Source organism: Bombus vancouverensis, chromosome 7 (genome assembly GCF_051014615.1).
Source record: "Bombus vancouverensis nearcticus chromosome 7, iyBomVanc1_principal, whole genome shotgun sequence".
NCBI classification, from domain to species: domain Eukaryota; kingdom Metazoa; phylum Arthropoda; class Insecta; order Hymenoptera; family Apidae; genus Bombus; species Bombus vancouverensis.
This window is the reverse complement of record NC_134917.1, coordinates 2,948,652-2,968,866: the sequence shown is the minus strand read 5'-3', so window position 1 is coordinate 2,968,866 and position 20,215 is coordinate 2,948,652. Positions and strand designations below refer to the sequence as shown.

At 38.2% G+C, this 20,215-nt stretch overlaps 1 protein-coding gene across 20 annotated transcripts in view; it reads left to right on the top strand.

Annotated features, from left to right (window-relative positions):
• The window catches only part of LOC117164651 (bromodomain adjacent to zinc finger domain protein 2B), a 236,752-nt gene that overhangs the window by 197,133 nt on the left and 19,404 nt on the right, over positions 1-20,215 (top strand). For 9 of the 20 annotated variants that reach the window (XM_076619749.1, XM_076619747.1, XM_076619751.1 and 6 more), the window contains 11 exons: positions 9,111-9,338; positions 10,367-10,552; positions 11,421-11,583; positions 11,714-11,731; positions 12,496-12,739; positions 13,371-13,632; positions 14,492-14,886; positions 15,601-15,915; positions 16,083-16,357; positions 16,776-16,857; positions 19,581-20,144. In XM_076619749.1, coding sequence (XP_076475864.1) covers positions 9,111-9,338; positions 10,367-10,552; positions 11,421-11,583; positions 11,714-11,731; positions 12,496-12,739; positions 13,371-13,632; positions 14,492-14,886; positions 15,601-15,915; positions 16,083-16,357; positions 16,776-16,857; positions 19,581-20,144 — 2,732 coding nt within the window. The remainder of the gene's footprint in view (positions 1-9,110; positions 9,339-10,366; positions 10,553-11,420; positions 11,584-11,713; positions 11,732-12,495; positions 12,740-13,370; positions 13,633-14,491; positions 14,887-15,600; positions 15,916-16,082; positions 16,358-16,775; positions 16,858-19,580; positions 20,145-20,215) is intronic. The other 11 variants (XM_076619762.1, XM_076619761.1, XM_076619764.1 and 8 more) reach the window with 5 other exon arrangements.

Genomic DNA, 20,215 nt, shown 5'->3' with positions numbered 1-20,215 from the left:
AGCTCGTAAGATTCGCGTCGTTCCGTGCCACACCGTTGGTCCGAGCTATTTTCTTCTCGGCACGTTCCTCTCGTCGAGACTGCACCAACGACGAGAAGAAAGGGGGAAGGAAGAAAAAACGAAAGAAAGATAAAAGATCCAGTCCGTATATTCTGTACCCTTAAAATAGCAGCAAGAAGTTACGTTACCCTGTTCCGCAATAATCTCGTTCTTCCTCCCTCTCTGTTTCTTTTGCTTTTCTTTACTCTTCTTCTTCTTCTTCTTCGTCTTCTTTGGTTCAACGTGGTATTTCGTAGAATTTCTGCTGTCTAGTGTTCATTATTATAAGTTGCGAGCTGGAGAGCGCAGAATTTGAAGAGGATTAATCTGGAAGATGAATTAACTCGTTATTAGGATTGTCAATCTCTTAGATACAATATTTTCTTTATTTAGAAATTTATTTAGGCGCCGTTTCGCAAGCATTCAAGAATTCAACTGATATCGATTTATTTATGACGTCGACTCGGTTAACAAGTTAAAGGTACAGTCTCTAGCTATCACATTAGGACCACGTGCAAAAATTTGGCTTTTCCAACTGTGAAATAGAAGTATTAATCGTTATTACTCATACAAACCTAACTTTATTTCAATTCGTAAATCATCCGATCGGTGTTCTGTATTCCAGCCTAGCAAGAAGCCATTTCTGTAAGTTGAAAGTAAGTTAAGCTTCTTTCAAATAAACAAAAGGAGTTGTCAGAAAAAACAGCCAATAGACGTATGGTATTTTTTATCCGAATAATAGATTTACTATTAAATTTCCCTTTATATCTATAAATATATATATGTATATAATTATACAACTATAAATGTAACCTTATAACTATAAGGAGAACGAGATTCTTGAAGAGTCATTATAGGTGTCGAGGCAAATATTAGGAAGAATCAGAAATTTCCAAGCAAGTTCTTTTCCCATAAGAGCTCGTCGATCAATATGAATGAAGAATTTTGCATTTACTGGAAAGTTGGCCGGCAATGTGTTAACAAGCACATTTCACAGAAATCGTAACAGACGACCCTCTTCTTTATCCGTTGGAATAATTCCGCAGCGAGCATTGTGTATTAAAACGCGTAAACAGGAGACGCCGATTTCCGGCGGTGTGACGACCAAGCAAGAGCCATTCGTAATTCTCGAGCCCCTTTCCATCGCGTTCTCATCATCCCCGTGGCTATATACGTTTCTCTCCCTCTCGCAGCCCCCTGGCCTAGCTCCAACCCCTACTGGCCAGAGAGCGCCGATCGATTTAATAACACGGCCATTTTCCCGGCTCCCGGACCGAACACATCCTACGAACCAGTCGCTCCGTAACGCTTTCCTCCACCTACGATCCGCTCCTCTCGTCTATCCTGGCTTGTTTAGTTTCTCTTATCGGGCTGTTCGTTCGCTGATTTCGCATCGAACCTGGCCGAGATTTGTTGTTCATTGAACGCAGCCACGTACAGAGGGGAATTTGACCGTGGCGTCGAATCTCTCGTTAACCAACGAATTTTAGTTGCTTTTGCTTCTCCTTTAACGTGGAATTACGTATCGAGAGATGGAAGCGAGAAGATACTTCGTTGAGGTTCTACCTTTTAGTTACTCTTTTCATTGACTAAGTATTGGATATTTGGATTGGAACTAGGTCTTCTGAGTATTTTGCTTTATAGATAAGTACTCCTTTATTACTCACGCATGTTAGAATTAGGTTTAAGTATTTTGGTTATTTCGGATTGTAAATGTATACCGTTCTATATTATTCAGGTATTATCAGAGCTAGGTATTTTTGTCATTTTGCATTAAAGACGAACGCTCTTCTATTATTTAGCATATTATTTATTATTTACAGATAAATATATTTTATTATTATTTAAGATTTGAATTAGTATTGGATTTTATATGTTGTAGTCTATATGTTATTCAACCATGAGAATGGATTTTCTTTGAGAAAAGGATACTCAGATATGGATATGATTTTCGTCACTGGAAAGTCTATTATTTTCTATGATTAATTCCTTCTTAACTTTCAACTGACTTACATTTAAATTTTCCTGTCAGCCTGTTACATTTTTCATTGTATAAATACATGTTCTTTTTTGATCCAGTTAATAGAAGATGTAAGATTTAGTGGATGATATTAGTCCGGCAAATTTAAGCCCGAAAGAAACGTTATACATTTTATATGTAGCGATTTAACACGAAATATCGAGAGAGAATGCAATCATCCTCGTGGAAACGGAATAAGAGAACGTTTGGAAGGGGGTAGAAACACAGGATAGGGTCATCGATGTGCCCGTTCATCATCATCGTCGGCGTCTGACTGGAAGCGACAGTCACGGGCGCGTCGCTAATTTCCTGTTTTTCCGTGCCCGTTAATAAAGGGCCCACCCCCTGTGTGGGGGTGTGCATTGTTTTTCCGTTAATCGATGGCCATGTCGAAAGCTCTCCGCCGTTAAAATCGTTAAAATCGTGCAATAAACGTCCTCGTTGGAGAGCGTGGCCGGTTATTGCGAGTGTGAATCGTGCGTGCGCTGATATTTATTCCAAGACAGATTCGTTGGCCGACCAATTTTATGGCGACGTAAAAGCCATCTGCCGTGGCAACTGCGATTTGTTCCCGTACTCGTGTCGATCTAAAATCGCCTCGATATCGATCTCAGAATGTTTTTCAGCGGACGATAATTCTTGCTGCGATAATTCGATGTTCCGATTGAAACTTATACAACGAGTGTGGAATATCGTGCAGCGACATGTGAGGAAGCTGATTTACCTTGAGTCAGTCTTTCTATAAATTTAAATAAACAATCAGTCAATAAACTTTATGGAAAATTGTATTAAAGATTTTATAAATAATTGTATTTAATACAAAACCAGGTAGGATATTGTTAAACTAAATTAATCTCAGTCAATGAAAATTAAGGAACTTTTTCATGTGTAGTAGCAGGATTGACAAATTTCGTGAAGAATGCGAGTTTGGAAAATTGAAATTTGGACAGGCAGCTTAAAAATTCGATTATTCCAAGCGATTCAAGGTGTCTTCATGCTGTCACTACCTAGTTCTCCCTAGTTCTGGGTAGGTGGCCCGTACCCAGCTGGCCAGCTCTCACACCAAAGCTTAATCACAAATCGATAAACGTGACGCATCGCGTGCTGAAACTATAAGACCGCACTGGCAGTCTTTGTCTTCGTTTAGAACACCGTGTTGTTGAATTTTCAAGAACACGTACTGCTACCGATCTACAACGAACATCAAAGACATATTTTTTTCCATCAATTTCTCTCGTACAATTTTCCCAACGTCTTCTTCTCCCTCCAGTGGATTTCATTTTATTTCATTCAATTTTCCTAAGATATACAAGGTGGTACAAGCGGAAAGGGGGTGATTCTACGCGAAGAAAGAAGTCGAAAATATAGAATAAAAATTTTTTTTTTTAATTTTTCCATCGAGACAACGATCTACAGTGAGGTCCGTTATAACGAGACGCGATAAAGTGCACGCGTACCGAGCGACAATTCAAAGTCGATTTTCTCGAAAACAAAGCCTCGAACGAAAAATTTTTATTCTATATTTTCGACTTCTTTTTTCGCCTAGAATCACCCCCTTTCCGCTTGTACCACCAGTTGCCAACCACCCTGTAGAATTGGTCTCGTTCGACTCGTTGGAAAAACGATTAGTCGAACGATTTATCGCGCCAATGTTGTGGAAACGAAGAACCTTCGATAAAATTGTCTCGTATAAACAAGATTACCATACGTTTAATTCCTCTTCGTTACGCGAATCCACGCAGCCTTCATTTATCCGATCGAAAGATCGTTGAAATCTCCAATTATAGATTTTTTTCCTTTTCAATTAACGATCATTACGTTGCTAGAAGCGTTTCGCAACGAAATTTCATACAGGCTGGCAGAATTCTGCCGAACGAATAAACGAGATGTTTGTTCGTCGTTTCTTTAATCGAGAATCGTTACGGAAGTTGGCGTGGCGAACGTAGTCCGCGGTCCCGAAAATGGCGGACTGGCTTAATGCGCGCCATCTCTCTCTGTCTTGCACGCTGGTCGCTCGGTTACTCGAATAATGGATTGCCATTAAAGCATCTACGTTAAAGAGGAAAGCACGTAACAGCTCGTGCGCCGTCGCTGGCTCATTAAGGCAAGAAATTTGTGACTGTATTAAAAGTCGAGTAACAAAATGTTATGTACGTTCTTGGCGAGGATGAGCGAAAGAGTAAGTTCAGAAATGTAATTCCCGTGTCTCGTATAATTCTCGAAACTATCTCTTAACCGTTTCGTCTTATACGTGGTGTTTATTAACAGGCATTATTAGAATATTTATTGGCAGTATCGATAACTAACAAGATTAAAATGATATAATGAAAATAAATGAAATTATATAATTTAAAGAAGAAAATAATTCTTTATGTAATATGTGTACATACTTGACAAAGTATCATAGAAAATCCTCGAAAATGCATCATAGTACATCAAAAAAAAAACATATATGAAGAAGTCACGAATTTCTCATACTGACCACTCTAATGATTCTAATGTCAACAGACTGCCGTTTTATTTTTTTTTATTAACAACTCTTGTGCTTTTAGCCTGCTCTGTCTCTTTTCTTCAACTTTTCCCAATCATCGCATAAACTTCGTACACTACGATTTTTTAAATTAACGTGACGTTACCTTCGGCAACTGTAGCGTATCAAAAGAATCTTGTGCCGTTTGTTCTGCATACCGTGAAAACGTGGAAGGATAGAGAAACTCTGTGAAAGAAAAGTTAAAAATCGTGAGAACAAAGTAATTGCGATGAAACCAAGTGGGGAAGAGACAAAATCCATCGCGATAAAATTTCAATTTCCCATCATGTAAAACATCGTAACGCGTGCGTACGTACTACGTACGTACATCTATGTATACATATATACATATATATAGTTATATGTATGTACATAACACGTATGTATAGTATGTATATATGCAGCTGGAGTATTATGCAGTTGCTCCAGTCGGTGAAGTAGTCGTGTAAGCCAGCCGAGGGTTCAACGTCCGGTATAAATTAAAGCGGCGCTTGGATTTCAATGCCACGGCCTTGCTCAAGGCCGCCGTACTCGTAGAAAATCTATGGTACATTTGCGACCACGTTTGTAACAATAAATTGTAGAAACACGAGAATTCGACCAAACTCGATTCGTTCTTCGATCAACGAAAAATTTCGGGGGGGGGGGAATTCCAAAGTCGATTGATCTTTGATTTCTGAATGGTAGATAAAATTTTATTAAATGGTATAATATTATTGATTCGATTAATAAAGATCAACTGTTCACACGCATGGACCAAGCATCTCAAGATTAGATTTTAGTTCAGTTTCTGACGCTATAAATGATTCGATATTAATAGCAATAATTCATTTCATTTGGAAAAATATAGGAAATTTATTTTCGAAAGCATAAAATAAATATTTTACATATATTTGCATGTAGCATTCTTAATTTATCGCATCTATGAGTGAAATTACGAAAGATCTCGCAAACTGATTATTTATGTAATCTCGTGCTTTTACATATCGTTGACCAGTCACGGTTGTATTATTTGCGTTTGCATGTTGCATATGCATACATTAATTTACGCAATTATACGAGTATAAAATTATGTAAGTTGTTCTAGTGCTGTTTGTCGTATGGGATAGTGTTTGTTTTTTAAATTATTGCAATTAAAGTTATTGCAAAATCTATCCAACGTTCTTATGCAATTACGAACATAGAGATTAGTGGCGCACATTAAATTATAAAAAAAATATTTCCACAGATGTATAAAAATTAATAAATGTTTATTGCTCGTCTAAGGGCTATGCCTCTTCTTAATTATCGTTTTCTACTTAAGAAAATACTAGTCGTCAAATTATAGCAATAGATATTTGCAATGATTATTAATTAGCTAACTGTTTAGATTATGAATCTTTATATAAAACTTTAATATTAAAATATATGACTAGCGTTTAATTTGCCAGGAATCGAATGATTAACTTGTTCTGTGTGTCTCCATTACATTTAATTTCTAAAAAGAATGTCAAATGAAAGCTTCGATTATACAGTTTAGTTTCAGTTCGACCCGAGTCCATTATTTGCCATTGAAGTTGAATCGTCTCCTTCTGTATAATTTCATTCAACCGATACTTACAGCTATCTGTATTCATTGATGATTCTACTTAAAAAGAAAGAATAGAAGCTGAACTTCGTATATCAGTACGAAGCGTAATCGCAGCCAGTCAAAGCACTATCATTATTCGAGGCAAGAACGCGTAATAGAGGAGATTTAGGGTAATTTCATAGGGACCGTAGGATATCCTCGATGCTTGATCACAGTCGTATAACTAAAGAAAGGTTTTATGAAAATCGTTAGCACTTCATGAAAATTAGAAAGTATCGGCATCCGCCGTTTTTATTTATCTCACCTAAACGGCATCGTCATAACGAGTTCCAGCAATGTGTACACTGCAATTTATTCCTCGCTTCCTGTTCTGCGTATCATTACGATCGTTGATACAGCCGATAACAATTTAATTGTTAATCGCCTCGATAGGGGTAATTCGTTGTACTAGGGAAATTTAATCGGTCAAACGTTAGTGTTATTCTGGCACAACGATAGGTTATTAGCAATTGGTGTAAGTTATTACCAACTTGAGAAATAAAAGTAAACCTACGGCGCAACTTATTTCAGTGGAATTTTAGTTACCTGAACTCATATTATATTATACGAGCGAAGAATAATAAATGGTGAAGAAAATTTGTGAATTCCTATGATGTGAACTCCAGTTATACGAATCGTTCATTCTCTGGTAGATTCAGATAAATGGAGTTCTATTGTATATAAAAAAGACATATAAACATATAAGACGTGTCACACGCTAAAAGATTAGCGTAATGTTTCCTTCCTTCTTTCTTTCTTAAATCTTTGAATAAAACCTGCGGAAATTTTCCATTCATGGATTATTGAAACGTTAAGGAAACTTCTAATCTTCTGAATTGATAATTTCTAAGGTATTCCTCTTTTTCCCTTTTAATTAAATTACTAAATTTTGTATTAATCTGTTGGAATTTTCTTTTCATTAATTACTGAAAAGGTATTGAAATTTTGAATCTTCTAAGCCAATGATTTTCGAAATATTTAAACTATCAGGTTTTGGGTTGTGTGTAAGCAGATAGTCAGGTTGTTCTTGCGCATTTCAATCTTTTCGCATCGTTCGCGATCGGAGTTTCCAGCGTCCATTAACGGGGTTACATAACGAGGGCGAAATATCTGGCCGGCCCTCTAATTATCTCTTCGTTTCCCGAATTTACAAATATTTTTCGGCAACGCCGTACGTACGTGCTGGCGCTCTGCGAACCTCCCGTACTGAATTATATTTAATTCCGGGAGGTAAATCAATTGCGTATGACGCTCGCGGATAATTGGTTAATTAACTGGAATTGCCGACGGGTGTGTGCGTGTATGCACCAGTATAGTGTTACACGAGTACGAATCTGAGTGCTCAACAATGTTTGCAGCTAGTATTGGTAATGAAAATTTGAAGCTTCTTTTCTGCTCTCCCGTTTCATTGTTAGTTAAACATTTAATTAAATAATGGAATCTTTAACGATTACTTCAACGATGGTTGGGAATTAGTAGTAGTGTATTTTCGGCAATGAATTATCAAAGCATCAAATTCCTATCTTGTAGCATTTGGCATCAGACTGTAGCGGCATTTGACAACAAAACTTTCTAATGGTTTCGTCGATACACAAAGTACATCACCGAAGCGTAAGGCCGACAGGACAAATGAACCTTCGATATCTCTACGATCCTTCCGCCGAATATTTGGAAGAAGGAGTACGTGGCAACAGTGGCGGATGCCTAACGAACGAGTGCGTAGTGGGGATATCGAAGGGCGACAAAAGAAACAAATCGGACGAAGAAAACAGTCGAGTTTTAACCACGAAGTGAGAATAGTGAGTTGAAATCGAGAATTGTACGAAACGAGTCGGAAGCGAGGATTGTTAAATAAATATACTGTTGTGCATCGCCGAATATTTCTTTGGCACCAAATTCACCTCAAGACTAAAGAAAATGGGTTGTTTGAAAAATGACTAGACAGGACGCACAGGAGCAACAAATTTATTTCAATTGTATATACGTATGTTAATAATAGTATTCAAATTGGCAGTAGTAGTAATAATAATAATAATGAAATTACAATAACAAATAACGGGATTGAATAAAAAAATACCCAAATATTTTGTAAGATCGTAGATAATTGTCGAAATGATCGAACTTGGAGGTTATCTAAATAGGACTACTTCTACGTACAGCTTTATAGAGATGATTCGCTATGAAGTTATCGCAATATTATATATCGCAATATATGAAGAGGATTCGCAATATCGATCGCAGTTGTAAATCGAAAGTACATCCCTCAAAGACGTTGTTTTCTTACGGCGACCATATATCTGTTATTTATTCATTTTACCACTCAACAAACATGCAGAACAAGCACCATTTTAATTTTCTCGTGTAACACGTTCAGAATATTGTTCGTAAATTTGCATATTAGAAAGTAATGGGTAAAATCTCTCGTCAATATTAAAACTCAAAAATTCATTAAACGTCCCAGCTGTACCATAGCAAGAAAAAAGGGTATACTTAAATTTAACGATGAGTATGTATCGCTATAAATTAGCTACAGATATTGTTAAGTATAAAAAGCATGGTAGATTATTAACTAATAAGTCGTTTATAAGAGATGTAATTTATAAGTGATAATTGGTATATTAAAAGAGTTCAATTCAAACTGAAATTTTATTTACAGTGGCGTCTAATAAGTATTGGAACACCTACGATATTTAGCACAAATTGAACGTTTCATGTTCTAGTTATCTTATTAATAATGTCCTGGCTCATAAAAATATTCCACAGAAAACTACTCCTGTATACATATATTGTATATATGATCATAAACATACATAACCTAATAGAAGTTCGTTTTTCAAAGAAATTAAACGATAAAGTCTCTACACTCGTGTAAGTACCTGTAATTGAACGTGCCAATTTGATTTTGATTGCAGCGTATTGGCCTCGAGGCGACAGTGCAGCTTCGTCGTTATTCGGCGGAATGCCGGGCGGGTATGGATTGGGGGCCCATCATTTACCATCGGCTTATGCCATCTTGGGCCGTGGTGGCTCTGCTCCTGGATTCGGGGGGCACACACCAGCTTCCGCTCCACCACCACCTCCATACTCCCATAGCAGCCTTGGTACTCTGAGTGTAGCTGCCAGTCAGGCTGCGAGTTTAGGTAATTTCATTGTTATCTTACACATTATAGAGATATCAATGTTAGTATAGAATGGACTGTGTAATTGGAGGGTTTACAGGAATACGAAAGTAGCAGTAGAAATATATAAATTGTATTGTCTGGAGAGGGAAAAACGGTATAGGTATTTAACGGTTTTACATGAAACCCGTAGAGGAGAATCAGTGGTAAGTTACGCTTGTCTTTCATAGAAATTTTAAAATTCGTTAGTCTGTCAGGTAGTTTTCTATTACCTAACCTGATTGTTTGCTTGATTTAGGAATAAAATAAACTTCCATTACCTGTCTGTTCTTGAATATTTTCAAATTATTGATAGCTGTAATATTAGCTATTTTGTAAATTTGATTTTGATTAATTTTGAGTTAGTTTTTATTGGTTTACTTAAGTTACTTAACAATAAAGCTGACTTCATATTGCACCAGTGTCTTCAATTGTGAAATTTCATAGGAGTTCATATTTTTTATTCGTAAACTAAATATATGAATTAAATCTATAATTCAATTTAAAGTAATTCAGCGTAGTATTAACATAGGTATGCTTGTCATCGCCCTAAAATTTCATTTTACGAGTTTTGACAATTTGATGTCATTTTTTTGTTTACGCGTTTCAGACAATAAACGAATAATAAACAGTATCATAAAATATTAAACGATATATCCAACATTAATACAAACAAATGAATATTTACAAAAACATCATACAAGAGAAATTCGAGCGTATCTGGGTTAGTAATACATGGTTAATTTGCTGCGGTTCTCGAATTTTTATGTCCCAATCTCACTCTTGTTTTAACAAGCAAAAGGTGAAATTGGAACAAGAAATCATGCATATCAACAACGATTTTTTCATATGTTTCTTCAACTTTAAACATTTTTTAACGGTAGAAAAACACGATTGTGTCGAAAATGTCTTAGGGAACACAGTAGAATGAACAATAATAAAGTGATTATGGTTATGAACGACGATAAGATAACAACGTGAAAATGAAGCTAATAATTTGAAATTTGTAGGTATCAATCCTGCTAGTGCAGCGTGGTGGACAATGGCCTCACATTTAGCTGCACAGGACTACCTCGCGAGGTTACAAGGAGCGGCAGGGCTACCCGGATTTCCGCCTGGTGCCGAGAGCCTTCTGCCACCCTATCCTGCCTCTCTACTTAATCCCCCGTCCCTATCGTCACACAAGTCTAGTAAGTGTAAGTATCACAAATTTACAATCTTTCATTCTTCCTTATTTACTATTATTCCTGTTCATTACTTTTGTTCACATTTGATTCTAATAATTTTAGATTAGATCGTTTAATATTTTTTTAAATGCTGCCAATTTCACTATATAGTTACTGAAATCACACGAGATTAAAATTCTTCAGAATTTGTTCAACTCTTTCGCTACAACAATTAGAAAAAATACAGTCACGTGATAAATACACTGTATGAGACACGTGTAATTGCGTTAGTTAGTTAGTATAATTAAATTATCTAATTATATCTCTAAATACTTTTGCAATTTTATTTATAAAAGATGCTTTTAGTAGTTTATCTCTTGTCAACGAAATAAACGCAATATTTTAAGCATATTTTTTAAAAATAATTGTACACACAAGTCAATGTCACAAGTATAATACTGGTTTCATTGCTCTTTGCAAAAACTATAGTAAAACAGCATTTATCTGAACTTCATTTATATATTGCGACGAAATTCTAGTTATGTTTGATTAAACAAACTCCTGTCGACTTAGTCTACTTATCTGAATGTAATCCCGGCCTCAATGTGAATGAAAAATTATAAATAATAGTAAAAATCAATACCTTCAAATTGAAATTAATTCAGATAAATGAAGTTATACCGCATTCCTTCAGAAAATATGAACTCTTTTTATATGGCAACCATGAATTATTCTTTGTTATAAGAATCGTAATTACAAATGTCTAGTAACGAAAGAGTAAAACAACTTAGTAATTTTTAATCAAACTTTTGAAATTTCTTTTATCTTTCTCGTACTTGGTAGTGCGTATAAAAGAATGAATAATGATAAAGTGTCTCTGTTTCCTATGAACCGAAAGCTAAGTCAAGTAAGAGTCACAAGACGCCAGCGAGCAGTAGCAGCTCGACGACGCCGAGTATGACGGGCAGCAGTTTACCGGTTTCGACTCAAGCACCAGTCACGTCGTCTCATCACAGCACGTCGACCAGCAGCACGCCGAATTCGCAAACGAACGTTGTCAGGTACGAGTGTGCACGCTCGTTAAATCGATGGTTTTCCCGTTTTCATTATTTTTTAACAGACGCCCCGCGTCCGCAGCGCACTTACCGTTTCCCATTAATTATTTTTCCACGCTTGCCGATACGCCTACAGTTCTGCGAAAGAGGGCAGGTGAGAGATCGTTAAGAACGAACAAAAAAAAGTAAAAATATTAATAACAACGACGAATCTAAAAAAAAGAAAAGAGAAAAGAAAATGATACGTAAAATGAATAAAAATGAAAGAGAAGAGGAAGGAGATAAAACAAAACGAATCGAAAGAGATGCTCGTGCACGATCGATATTTGTTATTCGCAATTCATGGGGTATTTTTCTCTATTTCCATTTCTCTCTCTCTCTCTCTCTCTCTCTCTCTCCCCCGTGAATTCCGCGCTACCGGCACTCTCCTGTTCATTTAACTTTCATACGATGCTTGTAACCGTGTAATTTCGTTGTTATGATTGCTCGATGGCCCTTAACGTCGCGCCGTTTTAAACAATTTGTCCTTTAACTAGTCGCCCGTTCCGTTGTATTTAATATTCAAAATAGTCGCGGAAAAAAAGACGATTACGCGCGGTTAACATTTTAGCCCTTTGTGGACATAGATTATATTCATCCTTTCGCATATTCGTCTCTAATACTTTGATGCTGTATTATAAGCTCTTATTATAGAATGATTCTGTGATTATAAAATTATTTTTATATCAATCTTATTCAGTTATATCTATATTACAATAATTAATTCAGTATACGATAATCGTGTGCTTGAAGGGCTACTAAACGCATGAATTGAAAATTTAAGTAAAAGTATCTCGTTCGTAAATCTTGCAAGATTCGGTCGAAATGCAAACAAGAGATTGAATGATCTAAATGATTATTTAAATTATATTTATTTAGCGATCCTAGCAGTATATTAGGAGGTGTACGCCTACCACCTGATACTGAGATTATCAAGTACACGTCGAGCATAGTCGGTCCAAAGGTTCCTGGCACAACGAACCGCGGGAGGAAGAAGACTATATCCTTAGACACACCGAGTGTGAGTGTGCATCCACCGCCGGTACCTGCTCTGAGTGCTCATCAGACAAACACCACGACATCCTCGTTAATGATGGAACCGAGAAAATATAATCGCACGGGGGTAATTATCATTTTCTATTTTAGAATGCTATGATAGAATGGAAGTAGTCTAAAAAATAGTTATATAGTCAATTTATCTTAGGGTGAAAATCTGTGTATTCTCAGCCAAGAAATGTATAAATTTTCTAATTAAAGGTTCATCAAATAGTTGAAGACAAAGCTAGTTAGTAAAGTCGAATTCTAGTAGAAAAGTCTGTATGATTTTAGAGATTAAGACACATTAGTATACACATTTGTAAACGTTTAGAAATTCGCAATAGAATCCTTTAGATAAATATAAATGTTATATGTCGTATGATGCATTCTATACAATACTAATTATGCTATAGTGAGTGAAAGAATCGCTGTAGTCTTGATATATTTGATACTAAATGTCTCGAGGACAGTGCATCCTATAAAATAATAATTAGCGTGTAGTGAGTGTAAGAATCATCACATTTCTAATCTATTTGATATCAGATATCTTGTGAATAATGCATTCCATGCACTGCACAATATCAATCAAAAATTAAATCTGTTTAATATAGTCGGTTGGCTGAATTGAAGAGCTTAGAAGACAGAGTTTCAAAGTTAAATCCCAAAGAAGATCCTAAGAGTACTGGGTGTAATGTTGTCGTTTGTATTTCTTTCAGACCGAGTCGAACGATTATAGGGAGTCGGTGGATCGCGTGGAGGTGATCAAACTGCCGGCGCACTCGACAAACGGCTCTGCCTTACCAGCGCCATCGTCGTATACAACAACCACTAACGCGAGCAATTCGAATGATTCGGACGCGCCGCTGAACCTCTCTCTGAAACCCTCGACGACGAGCAGTAGCTCGCCGATTTCAGGCAGTCAGCCGCTCAGTCAGCTCAGTAATTTAAGTCAGTCGTTACTCGCCTCCGATCGAACTTGTAAGTACTACATTTGCGCAAAAATTCAAATGATTCAAAAACATCAACCTGAATAGATTGACCCATTCGCAACGACTACAGTAATCATATACACTATGGAGTCAGTCAATGGAACCAAGCCAAACAATAAAATAATGTAAAGAATCGAAATAAATGTACTAGCAACGAGGGCTGTGAATAATGCTTATTTATGATAATCTACTGCAACTGAGAAAAACAAGACAAAAACTTCTATGAATGTTTTATCTTTTCATACTTCATATTGCATATATGAAACACTATTTTAACAAGTAACTTAGTAACTTGAAGATAAGTGTATTTGTTTTGAGTTAAACTGATTCTAATTTTAGATTTAGATTTTGATGTCTAGCTTTAGATCGATAAAAGAGGAACTTTTGCTATAACTGAAACTTCATTCACACCTGATAAAGTAATGTCACTGAATTGTGACACGTAGATTGTCCATGAATGTTTGATGGATGTGTTGATATATCTGATAAATTTGTGACAATGACCAATAAGAGTTTGACGTACATAGCTGCTCAAAATGTTAGAGCACCTTTTGCTTTTTCCACAAAACAAATTTTTTTTATACATTTCTTTAAGAAATAAGAATTATAATTATAACACACAGGTTTCATTTTTACATATAATTAATTACAATCTTAACACTATAAAAGAATTATGAATAAAATAGTTATTTAATTAAGGACATCATTATTTCTTTTGAAACTCCAAACTTTTGAGCTGGAGTGTCATCCATCGCGAACTGGAAAGGAAATTTTAATGCAAAAATTACGAAGTTTCTTAATTAAATTTTGTACCATATTTCGTATAAACCGACTGTTTCCACAACTAGCGAGAAGAAAGCCAGGACCGAAGCCTCGAAGGGTGCCACAGAATTCCGTACCGGTGCCAGCATCGCCGAGTCCATCCTTGGCGCAGCTGTTCGCTGCAGCGGATTCACCTCAACGACCGAGCAGCGGAAGCGAGGAGAGCGAGAGCGCCAGCACAACCCACCACAAAGATGGTCGGCCGAGAAACTTGGGCCGTGGAGTATCTAAACCGAAGAAGAACACGGTGGCCTCGCTGCTAGCTCAGAGTAGAGCTTTGGGAATCAAACCGACGCCCACTTTGGATCCTAGTGTGCCATTGTCTCATCAGGTCTCGTTACTTAGGTCGAATATTCTGGCTGCTCAATTGCATGCCACTGCCACTGGCCAGGCCGATGACAAGAATCAGGTAAATTTCATAGTAAGTAAATACATTATGAAAATAATTTTTCGATTTTTTTTAAATGGGTATATTCTTTGTTTCGTTTTACGCAATTTATAAGTTCGATGAGTTAAGCATCTTGATTTATTGATTTTATTGAAGCTACGGTTACAGTAGTGCTCGTTTAAATCTCGATAGAGTTGTACAGCCCAGATTCAAATGACTCATTCAGTATTATTGTTCTCTATTACTTATTTTCAGTGTTTTCAGCTTAATGTGATCTAATGACTATGATATTTACGGGAACTTTAACAGTGTACAGAACGCGCCTAATATGAAAACGTATCTAACAAAATGCTCAAAGTAGTGCTCTCATTATGATATTTAATTAATCGAACAAATGTCTATTTAAGCTCTATTTGTTTCGTCGCGCTCATAGAAATATGCAATCCAAAGACAGTGGAAAAGACGTAATAGTTCTCTTACTTTTGCCAGATCTATTCTCTTTACTTGTCAAAGAGTTCAAGAGCACTCTTATGCAAAACGAAATTGCTACTAGTTTCGCGAGAATTGCAAATTATCAGAATTTGAACGAGCACAGCTACATTAATTTTCACTGTAAAAGTGAAATTTCAAGCAGATGGAGCATCACGAAGGAAGAAATACCGAAAAATCGAAGCGAAAACCACGGGCGCGGACAGTTTTGTTTTTTTTCACTTATGATTTTCCACTAAAACCATTCTCCCTATATAGCGGTCTTTACAGGAGAAGATGAAGAACAAGGTGCTCGAGGTATCCGGTGAGGAGAGCAACATGGACGTGACGAGCGAGAGCGGCAGCAACACCGACGTTGTGACGGACACCGACGACGACAACGCGGATGGCGTGTCTAGCGCGAAGAGAAGAAAAGTGAAGCCTAGCGAGAGGGATCTCCAGGTGCCGCTTGAGCGTGGCTGGAAGCGAGAGACCGTCATCAAGGGATTAGGAAAGTCAGGGGTGATAAAGGGTGACGTGTCTTATTATAGTCCTTGTGGAAAGACGTTCAGGAGTAGTCCGGATTTGGCGAAGGTTAGTTCCTTTTCTTGAAAAGGATTTGTTTCTTCTCCTTTAATACCTTCGTTATTGATTTTTCATCCATTTTAATTTGATATTTTTTTCTCGTTCTTTTGCACTGAAAGATTGTAGTTTATATATATATATACGTGATTATGTTACGTTGGAATCGTGTTTTGTAGTTTTTGGAGCAACAGAATCCACCCGACTTAACGACGGCAAACTTTTCGTTCTCGTCTCGTCCGCTTGTGGGTGAATTCCTACAGCCAACGATGGGTCTCGCGGAGGCGGAATTCGTTAGGTTGGGCGCTCAGGAAGTTGCGAGAAGATTGGAGGAGTTGAGAGCCGCAGGTGGTTTCAGGGACGTGCGAACAAACAATCAGTACGAGAGGGAGAAACTGGCATATGCAAAAAAGCTAGCGAAAGAGGAGGCGCAACGACACAAGGAGCAAGCTAGGTAAATCATTGAATATCGTTTTAAATATAAATGTAACGATGTATGTCGATAAGGCATTGTCTTCGCTTCATTAACCCAATTCGTAATTCTAGTTTTAAGTTTCGACCCAGTTGCAAATTGCGGAATTACTTCGTTCTAGAGAAACACTTGGACCGCAGAAGGTTAAATGTTTATCAATTATGTAAATGATAGATCAATTGATCGAATTTTAGTTCACACAACTATGCTGATATTATGGGATAATGTATTTCTTTCATCAATGCAATTCGTAATTTGCATATTCTACTTTTTTTTTTCTTTTGAAGTATACGCTTTGTAAGTTTGAATTTTTCCTTTCTAGAAAAATACTATTCGGACCACAAAGGGTTTAATATTTATCACGGTAATGATTGATCACTTAATCGTGTTCCCGTTGCAGGCTCATCAAGGAGCAAGAGAAAACGGAAAGGCAGGAGGCAGTGAGGCGAGAGCGGGAAATTCGAAATCAACAGCTGCTCGAGGTAAGTTGAAACCCCTCTTTTATGACAGTGTTTACTTCCTTTTCACATTTTGTCTCGATTCTCGTTGTTTCATTCACAAGGAGTCTGTTCTCTCACTCTATTTGGGATACCTATTACGTTTTTTTGTATTTTGTCCACCTGTCGTGCGTGTCGCATGCTCTCTGTGTGTGTCGTATTTATATTATACATATACATATATGTATATATATATATTATCTATATCTATATACGTATATTATATATACATCTATTTGTACATTATATATATACATACATATATATATATACTTCTCCAGTGGATATATTCTTGTAAAACTCCAAAAACTTTTATATACTCGCATATATGTGAAACCCCCTTAAACCACCCATTACGTATTCCAAACAACCAACCAAAAACAACAAAAAAAAAAAAATGAGAAGAAACAGAGAAAAAATGTCCCAGGACACACGAAAACCAAGAACCCCTATAGACGATCGAGAATCGCTAGCAATAGTGACAGGAGAACCCAGCATGTCCTCCCAGAGTCTCTTCCAAACTAATATACTATACCAACAATTTCTCCACCTAATCTCGTACCCCTTAGTTCCAAAGTTTCTTTTTTTAGTTTTGTGTTCGATACATTTTTCTGTTCGTTTACGCACCTCGTCGCCAGTGAGCCGAGAACGCGTTTCTTTTTAGTCGTTTTCCATCGAGGATCGTTTGTGGCTGCATCTCGCTTCCGGGTCCTCCACACGGCGAGAATCGACCCGACAGTCTTTGGGTTTCATTGATGAGAACCGCGATGAACCGTGCAGCTTTCATAGAGAGAGAATGAGCGAGAGAAAATGTACGAGAGAATGGGAGGGAAGAACTGTCGAGAAAAATCGAGACCTCCATGATGTCGATGTTTCAATTTCGAATTGCTTCTTTTCCGTCATTTTCTATATATTCGTTAAATTTTACATATCGTTAGAGGCGTTTCAATTTTACAAATTACGAAAATAGATACTAATTGCAACAGTTACAACAAATTTATTAGGTGATTGAAAATTCTTAACGATTTAGCGAAACCTGTATAGTATTCTCAGTATAGAAACAGGATATAAATAAAAGTAGACTAAAACGATATTGTTCTTGGCGAACATAAAATTGAAAACATCGATGTTTCCGGTGGTTTTGGTATTTTTAGTGGATAATAATTCGCTCCACCTACGTATCGAGATAGTCTGCCCGAGATGTGTTCCCATAGTCGTGTACGTGAACTCGATGATGCATAATTCCCGGTGCTTTTTGTGTGCGCTGTAGACAGTCTCATATATATCGATCTTTGTCGTCGTATAGTTTGTTCTCACCCGATTTCACATAGATCGACGGCGAATGATCGTGTGAGAAGTTAGATTAATCGGTTAGAACCAGAATCCATTTAGATTAGCTTCCTTTTCTCGAACGTATAGAACCTGCGCCCTGGATCGTGTACACGACTCGATTTCTTTCGTTCGACAGACCAAAACGCCGAGAAGTTGGTAGAAGTATTTAGCATGAAATAGAGGGAATATGGAGGAAAACGACAAAGAAAATCGACATGTACACGATCTCGAGAGCGCAAAGGGAAAGCGTACTTCGCCCGGAAAACTTCTCCGGTTGTTCGAATACCAGACGAAGTTCCTTTCTCGCTCGTCGAACATCGGTGAAAGAATGATTCGTGGTGCGAGAAATCAAGTTTACGATCTCGTGAAATATCCTCGACTGTGTCGTCGAACATTTTCGAGGATTTTTCCGCGGCGAAGACCGAAAACCGACGCGAGTAGATACGCGACTGTAGAAACTTTAATAGCCCATCCATTGTGATAGCTTTTCCAAAAGATATCCAAAGTGAACGGAATATCCTATCGCCCGAGGAAGCGAGACACACCAAAACTACAGACCAAACCCCCATCGAGGCCTTATCGCCCATTTTCAATCACTCTGTCACTCGTTCGCTCATTCGTTCCTTCGCATTCACTTGCATCCACCTTCACACGCACTATACATCACATACGTGTCCACCTTGGTCCCCCTCTGTTGAAAACACACGCAACACGCAGTTACCCCGCGCAGAGCAAGACGTTTTGAGGAGATGAAAGAACGTCAGCCGAAAGGAGAGGGAAACAGAAAATACATACATGTAATTAACCAGCTGAAACGCGGCCTAGGGATGCCCAGTTCACTTGTATAATCGATCCTAATCGATTTTTCCCCTTCCACCTATGTTTCATTTTATTTCTCTCTACGTTAGAAATCATTTTTGTTACACCGACGATCGAGGGGAAAACAAAGAGTCAATTTTTATGTAGACAATACGACGAATACGGTATAGAATAGAGAGAGAAAAAAAAAAAAAGAAAGAAAGAGTATAGCGTTGAAGAATCGTAAGATCGCTGGTGTAGAGCCTCTTAGTTTGTTCTGTTCCAACTTTCAGTTGGTTACGAAGCTCGAAAAAGGCTCAGCCTATCCTCTTCACAGTGAGACCACGCTAGAAATCCAACCACCACCTACCACCACCATCACGACCACTACCACTACCACCACGATCATTCACCCAAGTTGCTCAAAACAATTGTTTACGAACGTCCTCCTCGAACGAAGGACGGGCCACCGTCGTCGAAAAGAGCGACGGGTATCACTCGCACGCGTACCACCACGTAATCACGTACCGCCGATTAACACGATCGATTATTGGGCATCCCTAAACCTACAAACGCAGGGTCGAAAGCGGCTAGCGTTCACGATCAAGCAGAAAATGAAGATCATCCAAGAGATCGAACGCGGTAAGAGCAAGAGCGACGTGGCGCGCGAGCTGGGTCTGGCTAGCAGCACGGTGGCCACCATTTGGAAGAATCGGGAAAGCATCGCGGAGAGCTGGAGGAACCGCGACATGATGCAGCACTCTGATGTCGAGGACACGGTCGCAAAAAAGTCCGGCCTGTCCTCATCATCGTCGAATTTGGCGTCCGTCACGTCGTTGGTGACGAACAATACGGTGTTAAACACCGTCAACACCACCAACAGTAGCACCACCGGCACCACGTTGCCCACCGCCATCGTGGTGGCACCGCCACAGGTGCAGGTGGTGCCGCCGCCACCACCACCGCCTCTCCCATTGCCGACCACCTCCGCCACGGTCGTCCCGTCGACGTCGCAACCGACGCAGCTCTCCACACCGCCAATCTCCAGCACCATGTCCACAGGCACCACCACCACCACCAACGCCAGCATGGACAATACTCAGCAGGCCCAGACCCAGACGCAAAGTCAGGAGCTTCTGGAGGTAAGATGTCGTATGACGCCTCCCGACCCCTCACCGAAATACCCTCAGATAACTCGAAAAAAAATCGAGTT